The sequence below is a fragment of the Xyrauchen texanus genome, chromosome 14 (assembly GCF_025860055.1).
Source record: "Xyrauchen texanus isolate HMW12.3.18 chromosome 14, RBS_HiC_50CHRs, whole genome shotgun sequence".
In the NCBI taxonomy this organism is placed as follows: Eukaryota; Metazoa; Chordata; class Actinopteri; order Cypriniformes; family Catostomidae; genus Xyrauchen; species Xyrauchen texanus.
The window spans coordinates 42346344-42367151 of NC_068289.1; the positions used below are offsets into that span (position 1 = coordinate 42346344).

Genomic DNA, 20808 nt, shown 5'->3' on the forward strand with positions numbered 1-20808 from the left:
TCTGATCACTGACTTATGCCGTTTATATAATGCAATGGTGGAAATGTGTCAATCAGGGGTTTTGCCATTCAGTATATAGTGGTAGATATACTTGTGCCGCTATTAGTGGGAAGGACTGATTTATGTCATTTACACATGAGTGACAAATAAACATGGAGTGGAGTGAAAATACAGAGCAGGATGTGTCACAAACAATATGTAGATGAGGAAGAACTTCATTCATCATTTAAGAATTTAATTGTTTATAGTTGCAAAATCGCGTATTGGCTATTTTACGTCTTTGTTGGAATTCCAAAATTTTGTTGGAACGATGAATGCTATAATATTAGTTTTACTGTATTGAATCTTTTGTCTTCATCTCAAATATTACATAATATGAATATGAAGACTTTTTATTTTAATTTTATTTATTTAATCCTTTGGTTTGCATCAATCAAACTCCAAATTAAAAATCAGATTAAATGTACAATGCATTCAGCCCCCTTCACTTTTTACACATTTTGTTGTGTTTCAGCCTTAAGGTAAAATATTATTTTATTTTTTTTATTTTATTAATTTTCAATACCCCATAATGACAAAGCAAAAACAGGATTTCTGAATTTTTTGCAAATACATTATTAATTATTATGAGGTATTGATAAGGGATATAATATTTAAATTATTTTAGTATTAGACTGCAACATAACATTTAATTTCCAGAATATTTCATTGACTGTACTATACAAAAATAGGCATTACGGCATGATTATTTAATATATAAGCCATCACATCCACCTCAATAATGTATTTAAAAATGTAAATAATTTTAAAAAGTTACATTTTTTAATTATCTTAATTGTTTTTCCAGTAAATATGAATACAAATATTTAATACTAAATAATGTGTATACTTGTATATTTAATAAGGACATATTTGTGATTAATTTGATTAATCTGCATTTCATTCAAATTTGTATAGATCGATAGCCCTAATTGTGTCGCCATTATATAAAATTATCACAATATTTTGGGATATAATATTTTGGCCATACCCCCCTCCCTTATATCTTTGCTATCAGAAAACGTGAAAATGCAAAATAACCCACACAGTACAGAGGAACTCAAAGCCATGTTTTACGAATAGTGTCTGCTAAAGCACTTCCTCTAATGCTAATGTGTACTGACCTTTCCCAGGAGTGAATTCAAACCGTATGTCATTCAGCTCCTTCCTCGAGTTCCTGAGCGGGAGAGGGAGAGAGAGAAGAAATATCTGTGGTGAGTAATGGCTGTCCACATGTCCATCTGTTTGTAAGACAGCCAAGTGCGATCTCAGCCCATCTGTGCCATTTTACCGAGCGTGTTTGAAGAGCACGACATGCAGGCACATTCGTAAACACACAAATAAGCGTCTCAGCTGAGTTCTGTTTTCTGAGCTCACCAAATAATCATTACTGATCATCTAGAGAAATTTCCCCATGCCGGTAAGCAATCTGTGCCAGTATCCCTGTGTTTTGGAAACCTGCTATGTTATTCCATAATTTTAAGGGTTTGGAGGAGAGATCATGTATAACTAGTGCTCAGGTGGGCTTTCAGGAGGAGTGGGTTGTTAATTACAGTTTGTTTACTGAAGGTAAATTCACTACACTGTAAGCTGATCAGTCATTTAACAGTATTCATACCACAATACAAGAGCAAATCTTCCATCTGTGTTAAGGCTACAGTAGATTGTGGAACTGACACACTTCAGATATTTAGGCAATATATCAATATATCTCAAATTGGCAAAATATTGGCTGTGTGCTAACCAGTAGGATTACCAATAACCACTTACGGATGTCAAGTCTTAAAGTCTGAAAATGTGCCCTCAGTAATATTCATGTTTATGTTGCGCCGACGACTCTAACTGTTAATTCGGCAACAGCAGTTCGAAAGTTTTGCTGCTGAAATCGGTCTCTGATTAACGAAATTCTCAACTCAATTTTATTTAAAGAGCACTTTCAAATACACTGGTACCAAAGTGCTGTACATGAAGTTACAAAAAATAAAATCACATACACAAAGCTTAAGAATACAACAAGCATTTAAAACCAACAAAGACAGGATAAGAGAAATTGACATAGTACAATTTATAATGCAATTAATTCAAATAAAATTAAAAATTAAAAAATAAATACGTTTTTAAGGCCCCCTGGAAAGACACTAGAGACAGAGATGATTTCATGGCCAACGGAAGCTCGTTCCAAAGTCTACAGAAATTAAAATCACTGCCCCCAGTGGCCAAAGCAGGAAGTGTTGTTGAACGTTTGATTACGTGGGAGTTTCAGATTTCAGACTTCATTGAAAATGAAGTAATACATTCAGCAATTATTAACCATATATTCATACTTGTAAATAGCACAAATTATGCATACAAAATAAACATGAAAATGATATGCATATATATATATATATATATATATATATATATATATATATATATATATATGCATATGTATATAATCATGATTAATTGCATAATTTTTCAGTAGTTAATCGTAATTAATTGCAGATTTTCAAAGTGCTGAAATTTGACATATATATATATATATATATATATATATATATATTACACACATACACTTATTTTCCTGTCAGAATGCATTTATTTCCCTTTTAGGGAAGAAAATGAAACAATCTGTAACAATATAATGCTTTATTTACATTTTCACAGTATAAAGATAGAAATGCACAAAAATAGCAGCAATTCAAGTAACATTAAACATTTCCCAAAAGTCTAAGTGGGAGTTTGACTAATTGAAAGAACATAGGTTCAGTATTCATTGCAATAGACATTATCATAAACTGTAATACTCTGTAATTTGTTAAATAAATATTTTCACAATGTACCAGGTTAGAAGGTCCATCTGTATGATTACCAGCATTAGCTGAGATTGTCTTTCATATGTAAGCAAGATGGGCATTATAGCGGAAATATACCCAAATGAATCAGAACATAATCGAATAAAAATTGGACTTAATTCAAATGCTTGTGAATCAGAATCGCATAGAAATTTCTCTTCCGACTGTTCCTGATGTTTAATGGAGCATTTATTCATCTGGGCTCAGTAAACACACCTGGAGTTCAGGTTATGCTCTGGTTCTTCTCCCTGATGTTTATGATAAACCGCCCCAGTGTACTGGTGAGATCTGAGGGAGACTTTCACTTTGTTCTTTCCAACATCAAACAGTCTGTTCTGCTCCAGCAACAAGGACTGACAACCACATAAAATTGACCTTTGCAGGGGAAAGGCAATGGACACAAATCATATGCACAGACATTGACTTGAGGTCACTACAGTTATGGGACATGAACAGCTCCCCATCATGAGTCACAGTACCACTGACAAAGTAGGTGGACACTCTAGGTGAATTTCACAAAACCTATGGAGCCTATTTTTAGGATCAGTAAGATTGTTTGCATTTTGACTGCAATCTGGACTCTGTCCAAAAACCGAGTGAGCTAACTACATAGGCATCATAGCCGGAGAAACATGCTTAAAAGTTAATTATTTCAATTAAGTCAATTATTTCAGGGCTGTGTCTAGAAGGTAACAACCCTGCAGCCTAAGTCTCACGAGAGTGGTAGGATTAAAGTTAGGGTTATGTTTAAGAGTAGTGGTTGGTGTAGGGATTCAGTAGGATTTCAAATAAATGCAGAAGGTGTGTTCGACTTCATGCAGCGCTGCGCAGACCTATCAGCGCCGGAACTGAAGCTGTGCATGTCAGTTAGACACTTGAGATGGCGCCAAGCACCACCAGACTCACAACATGACACCTGTTCCTTGCGTTTCATGTGCTGAGTGTGCAATGGCATACTACACAATCTACTCTTACTACTTCTGCTATTTCAGTCTATGGCAGAAATAATAGTATGGAAGTACGCCATTATCAAGGTGTTTAATCCGACACCTCAAAAACACAGTTTGAGCGTGTTTTTATAACAGTGCATCATGTTTATGTCATGTTATATTATGTTTGTCATAGTAATATCATGTTTATTCATAAAAATGAAAAAACTTTCAAAATGATTAAAAGTATGGACTCTTTTATTAGTATTAAAATGGGCTTTTATTGGACTTTCTTCTTGTACACACAGCAGGCACTGCATCAAGCAGCATGTAACCCTTTCAAATGAATAATGGGTTATTTTATGTAAAATTCAATGATCTCCCTATCTGAATTCCACTTGGTCTGCAAAAAAGAATATAAACATTACGCAATCTTCCGTGACTGATACTGGTTCATCACATGATGGGAAGCAAAAATTGTCTGGCTTGACGGCTCTTTTCAACTCCTCTCCAGACTGCAACCGGCAAATCTCAACGATCGGTAAATCAAAATGCAGTTCAAGTCAAACACACCTAGTGTGTGAACATCTCATGCGGCTCTCTCTAGACTTTAGGTAACTGGGAGGTTACCCTCTTAAAAATATCACCAAATGAACACCTTAAGACGTGGTCACATTTACCTTCATATGGCGAAATTCCACGGGCAAAGCACAGTCATTTCAATGGGAGTATGCACGATTGATAATATCAAGCGACTGACTTCCGGTGGCGAAGAATTTCTTCAAGTGTAGTGAACTTTGACAGGCGAATTAGCCGCATTGATCAACAGAATGCAACAGTGCCCACCCACTTTTTCAGCCATCTTGGTTCCGGCAATATTTTTCCCATTCATTTCTTTCATAGACTTTTCATAAAATGCTCCATTAAAGTGTTGTAAAGCATGAACCAAACCAACCATTTATGCATTTGGCTGACACTTTTATCCAAAGCGACTTACAGTGCCCTTGTTACAGGGACAATCCCCCCGGAGCAACCTGGAATTAAGTGCCTTGAAGGACACAATGGTGGTGGCTGTGGGGTTCGAACCAGCAACCTTCTGCTTAACAGTTTAGTGCTTTAGCCCACTACGCCACCACAAGCTCCGAGGTGAATCGCAACATTATAGACTTTGTTATGAGGCAAAAAATACATACAAATATGACAAGAAGATAAAGTTTCAAGGCTGTGTGCGCTTACTGTCTTTCATGAGAACACAGACTACAATCCCATGAAACATTGCGATGACGTAAATTAATATAAAACTATGGAAGTATAGAAAACTATTGATGGAGCGGGAATGAGCGGTCGCTTATTTCCAATTCTCTGATAGGTAGATCTTTCTCTGTTGGACCATGGGTAATGTAGTTGTCTAACAGCAATTCCGCTATAAAAGCACTTTGGTATACTATGTAGTTTTAAAGTGCTTTATAAATGTAATTTGATTTATTAAAGAAGATTTTTAAACAATGAGGATGAAATGCATTTACCATCAATGAACAGCAGAGGTCATCGTAGGTCTGAATTTAAAGGTTTTTTAGTTAGCATCGAAAATAATTTCATCTATGGAAGAAATTAATGGTATTTTACATCTGAAACAAGACTGTTGTGCTATATAGGAAGTTGCTTGGTTTGGCAGTGACCTCTGCACTGCAGTAAGGCTCAATTTGTTGAAATTATTTGACAATATTAATTAATAATTGTTCAGTCTAATTAAAAAAAAATATTTCTTGTGCAATCTCCGATGTTCAACAAAAGAGCTGATAATGCTTTTCTGCATACAAGCCATTACATTTTCTGAAAGGTCAAGACTCCATACTACAAAACGACCCACTTTAACCGCTGTTTCAAAGCTACAGCTGTGCTATTGAGCCCAGTGGACTTATTTAGCAGATTGACACTTACATTAGCCTCATTTTCTCTAGCACTAGATTATAATGATGACAATCATCACTGATGCTGCTCTCCTCTGTCTCTCGCCCACCCCCAACTCTCAAGTAGGTCACTTAAGTGATCGTTGGAGGAATACGATCTTACTCTAGGCTAATACACCAACAGCAAATTTAAGAGGAGGTTTATCTAGCCGATTCCACATTATGATGCATGGTGGGTTGTCAATGACACAGTGGACCTTGAAGTCTAAAAAGGATTTTAAAAAGCTAAACGATCACGCCGGCAGCGATAAATCCGTTATGGAGCTAATAAAAAGTAGTCTGTAGAGGCGTAAATTAATCTTAGCAAGGAGGAGGAATAAAATCTTTGTTTTATCTTTAATAGTGCCAGCTGTAGCACAACTGATGTAAAATGTGCCCAAGCAAGTTATTTTTAATTTTAGGTCTCAACCACAGATGTCACTAGAGAGCCCAACATTCTGTGCAGCAGCTTCAATCTAAGTGATCATTCAATCTCTATCATGAGAAAATAAATTATGATTTTATTTCATTTTTGCACAAAACCTGACTAACATTATAATCTGACCTCAGGGGAAACACATTTTTTAAATATATGATATGACCTATAGGTTTCTGTCCACCAGGGCCAGAAATTATTAGCTCATACTGGTTGCCAGGTTAAGGACACGCAACAGGAACAAGCAAACTGACAATGGCAAGTGACGAGCCTTACATTGTAAGTTGATCAGCTTATGTATACGTTTGCAATGTTTTTATTGTTTGCAAATTATAAACAAGCTCATGTGGATTTTTTATAACTCTGTCAGTTCTGTCGGGGTGTCGAAATACTATTGGGAAATGAGCAGTAGGCGGGATCACACAGGCTAAAACAAAAACAGAAATTTGGGCTCGGAACGGACATTTCAAAGTAGAATATACTGGCTGAAGCATTGTTTTCGGAGAAGCCAGTATTTCAACTTAGCACGTTTCCTAAATCTTTGATATCATATTATGATAATTTTATGCTTTAGTACAGTAAATATATAACATACTGCGTTTCTCAATGAATACCCGAGTAGTTCAGTGGTTCACAAAGCATTATTTTTTATATTTCTGCCTCTAGTTAAAGAGAGGCAAGATCAGATCACTCCAATATCACGTGTAGTACTCCTGTGCTTCGTTGTTCAAAAACTGTTTTGGCTAAAATCTGAGTTTTAGTTTTGTTAGGTTGTGCACATGACATTTTAAATGTAGCCCATATCAGACACTGGTCTGAACAGCCGACACTCTTAAACTGACCCACATGCGTATAACAAACTCCAGCATGTTCATCATTGTAGTATGAATAATTAAATAAATGTAATTATACATTTTTAACAGGATAGGACACATGCCTATTTGATAATATGTCTGCGAGAGAAAGACCATTGATAGATAAAGTAGTCATTTGCCTTTGTATGGTGGAATTTAAATAATCATAAAGTAACAGTGTAATATTTCCTCCAAGCAAAACACACCATTAAATGGAAAGGCAGCGGGAAAAACGGCATTACATATATGTAAGGTAAGAAGAGTTAACTTTATTTATTTCGTATTTTCATTGACTGGCTTGCATTCATCTTTTGATACAGTTTGAGAAATATAGAAAATGTGTTTTTCTGAGCGATATTTTCATACACATATTTAATGAGCAAGCCAAAAGAATCACTGAACCCAACTGATGAAGCCTATACTTTTATTTTCTTTCCTTAAAAAAACTGAATGCATTATCTAGACAGATATGACTCACACTTAAAAGTTTATAAATATAACAGGTGTAAATACGCTGGAAATCAAGATTACGAATGTTGAATGTAAAAGTCACATTAAATCTGACCTGGCTGTTCACACCGATGATACATTGGAAAAAGTCAGATAAGTTTCCGATTGAATTCCACAAATGAAAACGGCCCAGATCGGATTTGAAAATGTCCATAGCACTTATGGCTGTTCACACGATCAATCAATTAACAAATATGTGTCACATGTGAGTGAAAAATCAACTTTTCGGTCAACTTGAACTCAAAAGGTATCTTTAATTTGTATAAATCAACAAAAAACTGGCTTCATAGCACACTCATGAAACAGGCACAACTGGTGTGTGTGCGGGGTTCTCTCTCCCTTTGTAAGCATCCGGTTCACTCGTAAACCTTCCCAACTCTCACTGTATTGACAAACAGCTGTTAGACACAATCATTGCCAGGTGATGATCTTTACTAATCTCATCTCCTGATCTCACTCTCCATTCACAAACCGTCACTCAACCACGCCCACCACCACTGAGCCAAATGGCGTGTGGTTGATACACACGGTCTACAATCGCAATATTAACATATTAAATTGTATTCGGGGAAGCAGCAATAACTATGAACTTACTTTGGTCATATGGATGCAAACAGTTTTGAATAATGATGCAGAAAACCCAACTTGAGTCTTGGAGTGAACTCAGCAGCATAAAGTGCGTCTTGTTAACCAGCATCGCTTGGATGTGCTGATTTAAAGGCTTTTTACCAAGGTGTAAATTTGCAGGCTATTAATATCACTAAAGCATATTATTACAGGGCATTTTATTGTATTTTGTTACCAGTGTGGGAACATGCACACTGTAAAAAGTCTAAATAAAATTTGTGACATGACAAGGAATTACAATGACTGAATCTCTGGTAATTGACAAATAAGAACAACAGAAGCTGTTCTTCCAAAAGAGAAATTAATTAAAAAAAAAATCTAAATTTTGCATGTGGCCTCAGAAGGTTTTTTTCCCCAGTTTTGCTGTGAAAATTGTGCTAACAAGATACAAGGCCAATTAGTTATTAAGACCACAGTCCATAACACATTTGATTATATCTTCAGAATGATTTGAAATATCAAAATTCTTTTGATACATTTTTGTCTGGAGGGTCTGAAGACTTTTGTGAGAATTAAAATAGCCGAGTTCAAAAAAGTAGGTTTAAAAAAAAATTTGATAAAATAGTTTTCTTGCGGGAATGGAAATCCTTGTGGCCATATCATTGGGGGCACTGGTGGATTCAGAGAATTTGTATTGTAGCCCATACAGTTCCAGAGTTATGAGCAAAAACGTGAATTTGCTAATAATACCGCCACCGTGTGGCCGATTGTCACAAAATGTTATATGCGGCTTCGGGTTGACACCCCACGGGTGTATAGTAATTCCATAACACACTGCCATTCCCAATGCGAGTTATAAGGAGCTGATATTTGATTGGCCTTTGGCAGCCAATTTTGTTAATTTGTTGAATTGATTTTTTAAGAATATGTTAGAATTTGAACCAAAGAAGATGCATATTTAATTTGAACTTTGTCGCTCAAATGGCTGTAAAGTAATAACCGTTTGTTAGTTGTAGCGCCCCTAGGGGTGAAATTGTACAAAACTTTGCTGACATCTTCTAAACGTCCTATTGACTATGTGTACCGAGTTTCGTTACTTTTGGAGTTTGTGTTGAGTAGATATTGATCAATTACTCAAATTGCCTAAAACCGAAGGAAGAAACAAAACATGTTTTTTTTATGGCTATAAAAAAATGCTCTCAAAAAGGTAAAAATGCTCATGAAAATCGATAACAGGGGGCACATATTTGCAACTTAATAAAAACTTACATGTTTCTGACACTGCTATTCAATGACTATTGTGTGTTTAAGCGTCAACTAAACATTAATATCCCTGTATCTATAAGGTTGGATATTGTGATCCAAATATCGCCAGCGGCTGTGTACTAACAGCACAGACAGCTTGCAGCCAATTTTCTCACAGTCGTTATGTTTTGACAGTTTTCGGGGGTCAAGCTCTCGAGCTTACAAGCTGCGACACTCGTGCATGCAAACAAGCATTCGAAACAGGGCACCTTGCTTGAACTCTGGTCTGTCAGCCGCTGGGCAAGTGTGATTCTCAGCAATTGTGTTTGGCTAGTCATTGTTATCGAGCCAATCAATTCTCAGAGAGCTGCAGGGCATGGAAACATCCTCATACTTGACACTCGTGTCCTGCTGGCTCAAGCTGATTTTGGCCACAGGAAATCAGCCCCTCGCTGCTGTTTTCTTACTTTCTGCTCATGGCGGGTCTCCGGCTCTATTCTAACTGACCTGATATCCTTTGTTTCTCTCAAGAGATGTCAACGAATGCAGAAAACCGTAAGGCTGTATGGTGTCATTTTTAAATGTTGGAAAATGATCTCCTATTCCAGCTCAATATTGAGATAACTACAAGTCACCATTTTCAGGATGAATTTTTGTAAAAAGGGTAAAATATTGCCATGTTTGTTTGAGCATGTTGACCAGTCTATACAGCAACATTGGCTCAATAAATGGAGTTTTGGCAGGACTATCTGTTTGGGCAACCAATGGAAGACAATAAACATACTGCCTTACAGTAATGAGAATCTAATCACCATTGAAAATAATGGGAATTGCAAAACAACTCAAAAGTAAAACGACCAGATGCATTACGGGAATGTAAGAATTTAGTAGAGCACGGATGTGCTTAATTGTCATAAAAATTATTAGTTGTCTAAATGGTCCTAAGGCTTCCTTTTCTTAATGCAAAATATATTTTCTTATTTAATTTCTTTGTATTTTAGGTTTAAATATGAAGACTATGAACTTACTTTGGTCATATGGATGCAAACAGTTTTGAATAATGATGCAACTTGAGTCTTATGTAGATTCGTGGAGTGAACTGAGCAGCATAATGTGCGTCTTGTTAACCAGCATCGCTTGAATGTGCCGATTTACAGGCTTTTTACCAACGTGTAAATTTGCAGGCTATTAATATCACCAAAGCATATTATTACAAGCCGTTTTATAGTACATAAAACATGCTGTATTTTTTTACCAGTACATGAACGTGCACACTGTAAAAAGTCTAAATAAAATTAGTGACATGACAAGGAATTCAAATTACTGAAGCTCTGCTAAGCACATCCGTAACCCACCTGACCAACAATAAAACAACTGACCAGCCACTGACAGAAGGAAAAAAACTCCAATCAATAATATAATTTATTTTAAAACGATTCGTTTTTCCTCCTAAGTGCACTTAATTTTACCCTAAAGAGCTGCTAACTAATTAGAGTAAGACTTTAATTGAGGAATTAAATTTAATTCGATGTCCAGCACTAATGAGGTTTAACTCTACGCTGCTTTGCGCGGTCATGAGGGGTCTGAAAACAGCATGATATCCTCTGGGTAGGAGGGTTTTGTGAATTACATTCACAAATTGTCCTAATAAAGACACATCTAAGTGTACTGAAAACTGTTTGCACTTTGCAAACATATGCAAAAAATATGCACTATTTTACAACTTTTCCTAACAAACCGGGCATAAATTGGTGCCTTGGTCCAAACGTCATGTGATATTGTGGGCTCTTTATGCATGGGCAAACACCACTCATATTTTCTGGAGAAAATGTAAACATCTATTTTCTCTTGCCCTCCTCGAAACCCTGCGGCACATCACTGAATCTATTAATACTAGAGTGAATTTGTGTGGCTTAACAGCTTCTTAACATCAAAAAACTCATTCCAAAATCAATTCCAAACATTTATGTATAATTACACACTCATTATCATTAAAGTAAACACTCTTGGACCATATGTATGCAGTAAAAGAGAAGTAAATCATGCTTATAACTTAGATTTAATCGATCCAAAGTGATTTCAGCTGCAGGTCTTTTGATCTGACACAGTTTTTGGGTAATTGACATGTGCAACGTGGCACGTGTGACATGCTGTACAAATGTATTATTATTTGAAATAGTATTTATAGTATAATAACAAAAAAACTGTGAATTAAAAGATCCATCCTAGGATTTTAAGAATCAATATAGGAATATTTAGCAAATCAATATTTTTATCAAGCCCTAATGTTGATGGGAATGGAATGCATCAGCTGGTGGTTAGAGATGGTTAACACAAACACAAAATGTCCCTATATAATAACAAGAGTTTTTTTTTTTGTAAAGGTTGTAAGATTGTTTGACTAGACAACGTCACAAAACCACAAGCTAACCTTCTCAATTCAGAACTGTGAAACCCAACTAATGTGATTCACCCTCCACAAAGAGGCATCACCGCAGAGCATCAAATCTAATGCTGCCTCCTGCGTTCAGAGCGTCTTTACACACTAGCGGCACATAAACAGCTTTGAGTAAGTCTCTTCTGGAGTTCAGAGGCAGAAACAAATCCGTATCATATTTCTGCACAAAGCCTGTCTGAAATGATTGGCAGAACGGCCTATTGTTGGGTGATGGGAGCCAACAGATCTCAGCTAAAACCATTAAGCCTGTTCTGAGCTAGAGCGACAGACGAAACACCTTCACGGCCAACAGGCCGGATAACAACACCTCAAGTTGATTATATGTGTGCAGAGAAAGTTTTTCGGTCACACTTTATATTAGGCAGGCTTAACTACTCTGCACTTACATTAAATACATACAAGACTATGTATTTACTTTGCAACTACATGTTGTTATGCAAAATTCCCACAGTTGCTGCTACTGGGGTTGAAGTACGGGTAGCTTTTGGGGTGAGGGTTGGGTTTGGGGTAAAGTTAACGGTGTAACTACAAATGCAATTAAATGCAAGTACTTTAATTGTAATTACAATGCAACAACATGTACATAATAAGTTCATTGTATCAAGTGGGTCCAGTTTTTCTTTGTGCTTGGAAGAAGGTAATTCCTATGGGTTTGGAACATGAGGGTGAGCAAATGATACCAGAAGTTTCAAGGCAAAGAGTCAAGTCTGAGAGTTAGGCGGTAATGCCGGACTAACAAGTGGAAAGCTACAAGCATTCATTGGCATGTCAAGGTTAGAATAATTACAACGCTTCTGTGCTCTCTCCAATTGGCCTGTTTTTCGGGTGCTTGAGCTTTGTGCACTAGATAGTGGGTCTGGGGACCATATGTGTGTGTAAGTGTATGTGTGTGGTTAGCGCACTTTAATGAAGTGTTGGGACTTGGGAGGAGTCTGCGGACACTGTTATCACATCAACACAGACCCACAAACTGCACAAACACACAAACACAACACACACACACACACACACACACACACACACACACACACACACGGGAGGGAGCTGAGCTTCTGTAGAGGAAAAGTTCTGCAAACAAACACTGCTGCATTATCTCAAATATGTGAGAAAGAGAAAATAGTCTTTGGAGCTCATTTATATGAATAATATATGAACATGGATTTATCATTCCAAAGCAAATCCAAAACATATTTGCGTTTTTGCCTGTGTGCAGGTTATGTGTGACATTTGTATGTGTGTATATATATATAAAAAATAAAAAACTCCTAAAACCTGAGCATGACTGCAGTTTGCATTAATTTAAAGAGCAAATAGTTTTCCTAAACATTGATGGCAACATATGAGGACAGCGGGACTAAGTTGAGAAATTGTATATAATTCCAAGCTATAGAAAGTCAGATTTGTTTTTAATCAAATTGTTTATCATGTTTCTTTTGAGACATTACAGACATTACATCAGAAATTAGCATAATTAATTCTTAATTCAAAGTAGCTGCCAGCATCGCCCAATCACTGCCAATCATGTTAAAATAAAATTCTACATGATAAATTTCAGCCCAAAATGTTTGCATTGAGATTACATGGTAATTTTAAGTTAAGAAAACTCATTTTAAACATGTGGAACCACGGTCCATGAATGAATCAATTTAAACCAAAGAGCTTTTTCCTTTTATTATTGATAATACAACTAGCAATATCATTGTGAATAGTTAGGATGGCAAAATAAAGATGTCCCCGGTGCTATAAGTGCAAAAAGTTGAAGAAACACGCAGGTGTTTGCTTATCTGCATTTTATAACAGCTTCCAATCTGGCTCATCCTATCAGAATTTACCGTTTTATAATGAGTATTTGCATGGGTACGTTTTGGTTCTCACGCACTGAAATTTATGCATACAGTATTGAAGAGAAATGAAGAGGATCTGCATTCAGAATAAAATGTCTAGAAATTCCAGCCCTCCTGAGAATTTCTCCCTCTCATTCTTTCTCGCTCCAAGCCTCTAAACACATCACTTATTATCTTATCAAACACCGACATTTTTCTGTCTGCCAGCTGAATTCCAATAAACCTCAGATTTATAGACTCCTGCCTCTCTGCACTTCATGATAGGATCCCAAGGTTTAACACAGTATTTCAATAAATAAAAAAGATAAATCTGTATATTAGGAAACTCACTGAAAAACCTCTTTTGTTAAAAAAAGTGAACAACGTGAATGATGTTTAGACCAGTATAATGCATTTTAAAAGAGTATGCTTTCATACTTTACCTTAATCTGAGGATTTAGATGGTATCTAGCATAAATATTTCACTAAACTAGGGTCTGTATATTTATCCAAGCATCATCTGTCTAAAGGCCACGGCATACTCATGGAGAAGTTCTTCGTTTTTTGCTCAGAACAGAAAAAATAGTTCGAAACCGCTGAGAAAGGGTATATGGTGAACATTCAGGAACAGGCCACGTCACTGTGGGAGGTGATTAGAGCGGCATTTAAATAGGAGGACGCACAAGAATGTGTAAAACATCAACTTAAGTGAGATGAAAATGTGTTATCAATGTCTACATGCCGCACTCTATTAATAGAATTGACACGGGGTCAGTAGAAGCAGCGGTTTGAACCACTTGATGATGATTTAAAGTATTTATGCAGTATAAGTGTAATTTGTAATCTTTACATTCTGCATTTATGGCGCAAATGTGGTTACACTCTTTTATTGTAATTTATGATGACACTGATACCACTGCAAAAATGGCTGTATAAAAGAGTGTTAATGGGCAGAAAACAGACGGATGATAAGAGGCATATCTTACTTTAGGCAGATGTGAGAATGGCTTTCGCTGCAGATGGCACATGAATAAATAAATACAAAAATCACATGACGTGTTCTTAGAAAATGTCTCTATGCGAACATACAGATGTAGGTAAGTTTGCACCAGCTCGCTAATAACTCTGCATGCCGGTTTCTTCATGTTGACTAATCTTAACTGACTGAATGGGTATTAGTTGTTGACCTTAATGTAGGTGGAGCTCCAGGTCACACCTACTGATGATGTGGACCACTCGTATTAAGACGTGTTTAGCAGCCAGAAAGAAGTTCTCTTGAAGGTTTGCACTGGTGCAAACAGATTTTGTTCTAAATTATGTAAAAATCAATGTTCATTGTTTGTTCATTAAACAATTTTAGTAAAGAGCATAAATGTGATACCTAATGCATTTACTGATGTTAACAAATAGAAACTTATTGTAAAATATTATCCAAAATATTATCAAATGTCAAATCAAATATTCAGATTTTCTTTGGTCAAGCTCTCATAGACCTCAGACACATATTCATACCATAGTGTTTATACAGTATACAGCTTATTGATTTACTTCTGGTACCATATTCATTTACATATGAGTATTCACAACAAGGACTATTTGCATAGTTAATTAAAGTCATGTATTAAATCATTTAGCAAACAAGTCTATCCCACACTTTCATGCCCATTATCCTGATTGCTCTGATGAGCTCAACACCTGTTCTTGTTGCTGACCTCACTGTGCAAATGGATGCAAGCCATTTGTCTCCCTACCCATGCATCTGTTTATCAAGGCTACCTTTTCTGTTTCTGCTCTTTCTCTCTATGATGAGGGATCAAACCCAGCTGTCGGTGGAGCCTGATTAGGTGTCAGTTTTCTGGCATGGAATCAATGTTGTTTATAGGTTTCAAATGTTGAAAATTGAATAAGAGTATTGACATGGTTCATACTGTCTGCTATAAGAAAGATTTCAGAGTGCTGATTTGTTTAGCCTTTGAAGTAGACCCAAAAAGTATCTGTAAACTAGTTTCAACGGGTAAATTCTAACAAATATGCAGAATTCTGTTAAATGGATTTAAAGATGCTAAAAAGTTGACAGCAGAGCTGAGCGTATTACACTCTTATTGGTGGCTAATGTTAAAATTAACCCAAATATTTAACATTCTATTAGCATATTAATAAATTAAATGTGTTTAAAGTTCAATTCAATCAAAATGAACCCAAGTACTTTTTAACGCATGCTCATGGTCTTATTGTGAATGTTTCTACATTAGTTCAAATGAACTAACAATGAACAATATTTTTAAAGCATTGTTATAAAACAATATTATTATTAAAAATATACTAAAACATCTTTAAAATTAAATGTTACAAATGTTATCATTAGTTATTTACTTATAAACTAACAATGAATGATTGTAATTTTATTAGACATGAACATTAACCAAGATTACATTTATGCATCTGGCAGACGCTTTTATCCAAAGCGACTTACAAAGCCCTTCTTACAGGGACAATCCCCCCGGAGCAACTTGGAGTTAAGTGCCTTGCTCAAGGACACAATGGTGGTGGCTGAGGGGATCAAACCAGCGACCTTCTGATTACCAGTACTGTGGTTTAGACCACTACACCACCACCAAGATTAATAGATGCTGTTATAAAATATTGTTCACTGATAGTTAACATTAGTAAACTAACAATTATACCTTTACAACACGTATTATAATTATTATTATTAAACTTGATGTTAAATTCAACATATAATAATAAAATAATTAATAAACAATAATTAATCAAGTTAATGCATTATGAACTAACATCAACTAACAATAAACAGATGTATTTTCATAAATTAATATTAACCAAGATTAATAAAAGTTTACAAACATTTCTACACGTAGCGGTGAATCGATTCATTAGCTGCCAATATTTATCGGCCAATTATTGACCAAATTAAAACCATAAGCATATCGGTTATAAGCATGAAAGCAGCAATATGAAAAACTGATTTTGATTACCGTTTTATAATGAGTATTTGCATGGGTATGTTTTGGTTCTCACACGCTGAAATTTATTAAGAGGATCTGCATTCAGAATAAAATGTCTAGAAATTATAAGAGCTGTTTATTTATAATTTAATATTAACAGACATTGTAAAAACTCCAGAATAATAGCCACAATATGCATAGAAGACTTTGACTTTTGAGCCATCAGTATGATACCCATTAATGCTGTATGACTGAAATTGCAATTTGGCCTTGCGCGATTACTAAACACTAAAAGCCTACGTTTTCAAATATAGTCTGCATTCAGTGCTGCATGAGCAAACATCACCCTCTAGAGGTCTGGATGGCATTATTCATTATCTAATATACCACTAAAATCCAGAATGTAAAAGGAGGTTTTGTTCCTTTGTTTAAAACTTTATTTTTCCATGATGTGGTTGACATCTCTGTGGAATTGCCAAACATATACATAGTATGAATATTTAACATTATATTTCTATTGTAATGTTCTGTTGTATTAAACTGCAAAAAAAAAAGTGCAAAATATTTTATATATATATTTTTTCATTTCAAACATCACATATATCATACAGTAGTGGCAAAAAAATATTGGCACCCTTGGAAAATATGAGCAAAGGCGGCACTGAAAAAAAATATTTACGGTTTATCCTTTTTAACTTTCATTCAAATTAAACGCAAAACACAGATTTTAAATGATAATGTTATTAATTGAAGCAAAAAAGTTATCCAATACCTACTGGGCCTGTGTGAAAAATTATTTGACCCCCAAAGTAACTAAATCCACAAATCTATGAAACTGCATTCATTATGGGATTCAGCTGGACTAGACACACCCAGACCTGATTCCTGTCAGCCCTGTTCAATCAAATCAGCCCCTAAATAGAACTTTTTCAGCAGCATGAAGTTGGCTAAAAGTCTCACCCAGTAGCACTATGCCAAGGTCGAATGAAATTCCAGAAATGATGAGGAAAAAGGTGATTGAAATACATCAGTCTGGGAAGGGTTACAAAGCTATTTCAAAGGCTCTGGGACTCCACAGGACCCCAGTGAGAGCCATTATTTCCAAATGGAGAAAACTTGGCACAGTAGTGAACCTTCCCAGAAGTGGCCTGTATTTCTGGCCTTTGACATGCTTGCACTGTCCTGCTGATCTGAGATACATTTCTGGGCTTTTTGTATGAGGTTACACAGGGATTCAAGCAGGGGTTGCAGATTTGAGGTCAAGATTACAGGTCCTCTTCCCACGCTAACCCAGAGCAATTGAGAAAACGCATTAACGCAATGCACGAGGAGGAGGACAGAGTGAAAGGGATCATTTTAAAAAGAGACACACATCCAGAGCACACAGCATGCTATTAGACCACTTTAAATAGACGACATGCCCGAGTGATTCAGACATTTGTGCTCTTTTCAGACGAGAAGGAAGTTTGAAGGGAGAGCAAGAGATGAGAAGCTCACCTTAACCTCAGGACCATGTTCACAGTTCCCTGAACACTCAGTGGTTTCTCCAACGGTTGAACCTGGACAGGAAAGAAACATACCATTAACACAGTATTTTTCTCAATGTTTATGCAGGTCATTGAGGTCAAAAGATGTTTAGACTGTATTTATTGGTACTGGGGCTGTTTTCATACAGATAAATATCGATATATCGTGATACATTTTCTCGTGATATTGTATCGATACCAATATATCAGTTTTACCAAATAATTGCTTTTTGGAACTATCGGTTATATGCAAAAATCTATGCCGATAGTTGCAGATTGATTTGTTTTATTATTATTATTCTTAATTAACAATCACACAGGGATTTGCCGCATCAAAATCTTTTATCATTGAAAATCTTCATCCAGATTATTATCCTCATTTCAATGCATATTTTGTTATTTCGATTAAATAATCAAGTGTTCTAAATTGAAACATGGGCATGCAAAGAAAAATGAAACCATATGAAATTGTGTCCCATACATCCCGTGTCCAATTTATATTCTGAATAATAATTAATTTTATTCTACATTAAACCTCATCTGGTGAAATATCTAAAATACACAAATATAAAGGCTATAAATAGATACATTTAGCTTAAATATAGAGCATTGTTACGGAGCCAAGACTCCGTCATTTCAAAATAAGAGTCTCTTGTGTGTTTTAGGCTTGTTTAAAAGGTACAAGTCCCACATTGTGCACCAAATCACCAATCATTTTTTTCCAGTTATTATTGGGATTTTGGTTAAACAATAAGATGCATCTGGGATTAAATTCACCTCAACCTGCCGAGGCAAAAACAGAGTGCTTAAGAGTGAATCGAGGGAGAGAAAGATATCGCCCATCCCTCACATGAATGTTAGTAAATAAATAAAAATGTAAATTTTGGGTGAACTATAGTATTCCTTTAAAATGTTGCCTATATATGCAGCTCAATAGGCTTTGTAACAGTGCTCTCCTAAAATGAACCCCAGAGGCGAACATGCTCTCTCTCTTCTTTTTGAGAGATATTAAGTCTAATAGGCTCCCTCAGGGCCAGTCGGCCCCCAAGGTTGTGGCCAGCCCGCCCAGAGACAGGCGTCTAGCAGCGGGGCCACCGAATCAGGATAAATCAACCTAGCAATGTAGACCCAACCCTCACCTGGGGATGCTGAATGGACAAGTCCTCTACCGGGAGACTGTTGGCATTCACCTCAACCTGCCGAGGCAAAAACAGAGTGCTTAAGAGTGAATCGAGGGAGAGAAAGACATCGCCCATCCCTCACGGTTTCTTTTCATGCTCTCCAAGGACATTTCAGCAGCAGATCTGAAAATGGCTTCTCTACCACCTCAAAGCCTAAACTAAAAGTCATGGCATTTTCGAATCCACTGAAGGAAAATATCATTGGGACATCACAATACACACATACACACTGAAGAAAACGGATCAATGTTTGCATTGTTTATTGCTATTTGTCCACTGTGTCTGACTAGGCCCTACTTAATTATTTAATACATAAGAGTTTATTAGACAAATACCACAATCCCTTAGTGCACTTAATTACATTATCAAACGATACTTTCGTTGTTTATTAATTCTATTCAGAGGTTAACCAAGACTGTGGTTAGCCAAGTCTGTTAGCTCTCATTTAGTCTTCAAGGAATTTAGTTAAAGAACACCTAAAGTCAACATGAAATAGCATTCAATTGCCATTAACAGTTACCAAAGCATTGCTAGGTGGACTCCAAGTTGTTCTGTGTGGTTTATAGGGTGATGCTAAGCAGTTGTTAGGGTGTACTGAGTTGTTGCTAGGGCATTGCTAAGGGGATTCTGAAGTGTTTTGAGTGGCTGCTAATATATTGCTAAGTGGTAATAAGTGTGTTCTGAGTGGTTGCTAGGACGTTGCTAAGCAGTTTCTAGGGTGTTCTGGGTAGTTACTATGACATTACTAAGTGGTAGTCTGCACATTCTGGGTGGTTACTAGGGCATTACTAAGCGGTTGGTAGGGTGTTTTGTGTGGTTCATAGGGCATTGCTAAGCAGTTGTTAATGTGTTCTTGGGGGTTACAAGGGCATTGCTAGGCGAATCCTAAGGTGTTTGAGGTGCTTGCAAGATTCCAAGTTGTTCTGGGTGTCTGCTAAGGTATTTCTAGATGGTTGTAAGGGTGTTCAGGATGGTTGCAAGGGCATTACTAAGTGTTAGTTATTGTTTTCTGGGTGCTGTCTAGAGCGTTGCTAGGCAGTTCTTAGGGGGTATTTATGGTGGTTTCTAGGATGCTGCCAAGCGGTTGTTAGGGTGTTCAAGGCTAATCAGTTTTTATGATGTTCTGGGTGGCTGCTAGGGTATTACTAAGTGGCAGATTGCACATTCTGGGTGGTTTCTAGGGTATTGTTAGGCAGATTCTAAGGTGTTTTTGTGGTTGCTAGGGTTTTGTTAAGCAATTCTTAGGGTATTCTGGGTGGTTGCTAGATCATTGCTAGGTGGATTTTAGGGTGTTCTGGGTGGTTGCTAGGGCGTTGCTGAGCAGTTGTTAGGGTGTTTTGGGTGGTTGTGAGGGCATTGCTAAGTGATTGTTAGGATGTTCTGGGTAGTTTCAAGGGCATTTCTAAGTGGTTGTTAGGGTGTTATTGGTGGTTGCTAGGACATTGCTAAGTGGTAGTTTGTGTGTTCTGGGTAGTTACTAGGGCAATG

At 36.4% G+C, this 20808-nt stretch overlaps 1 protein-coding gene across 1 annotated transcript in view; it reads right to left on the minus strand.

Annotated features, from left to right (window-relative positions):
- stk39 (serine threonine kinase 39) overlaps positions 1-20808 on the minus strand; it is an 81227-nt gene that overhangs the window by 16978 nt on the left and 43441 nt on the right. Inside the window, exons 14-16 of the mRNA XM_052142596.1 lie at positions 19279-19335; positions 18111-18172; positions 1164-1216 (exon numbers count right to left, since the gene is read on the minus strand). Of these exons, the coding sequence (XP_051998556.1) occupies positions 1164-1216; positions 18111-18172; positions 19279-19335 (172 nt within the window). The remainder of the gene's footprint in view (positions 1-1163; positions 1217-18110; positions 18173-19278; positions 19336-20808) is intronic.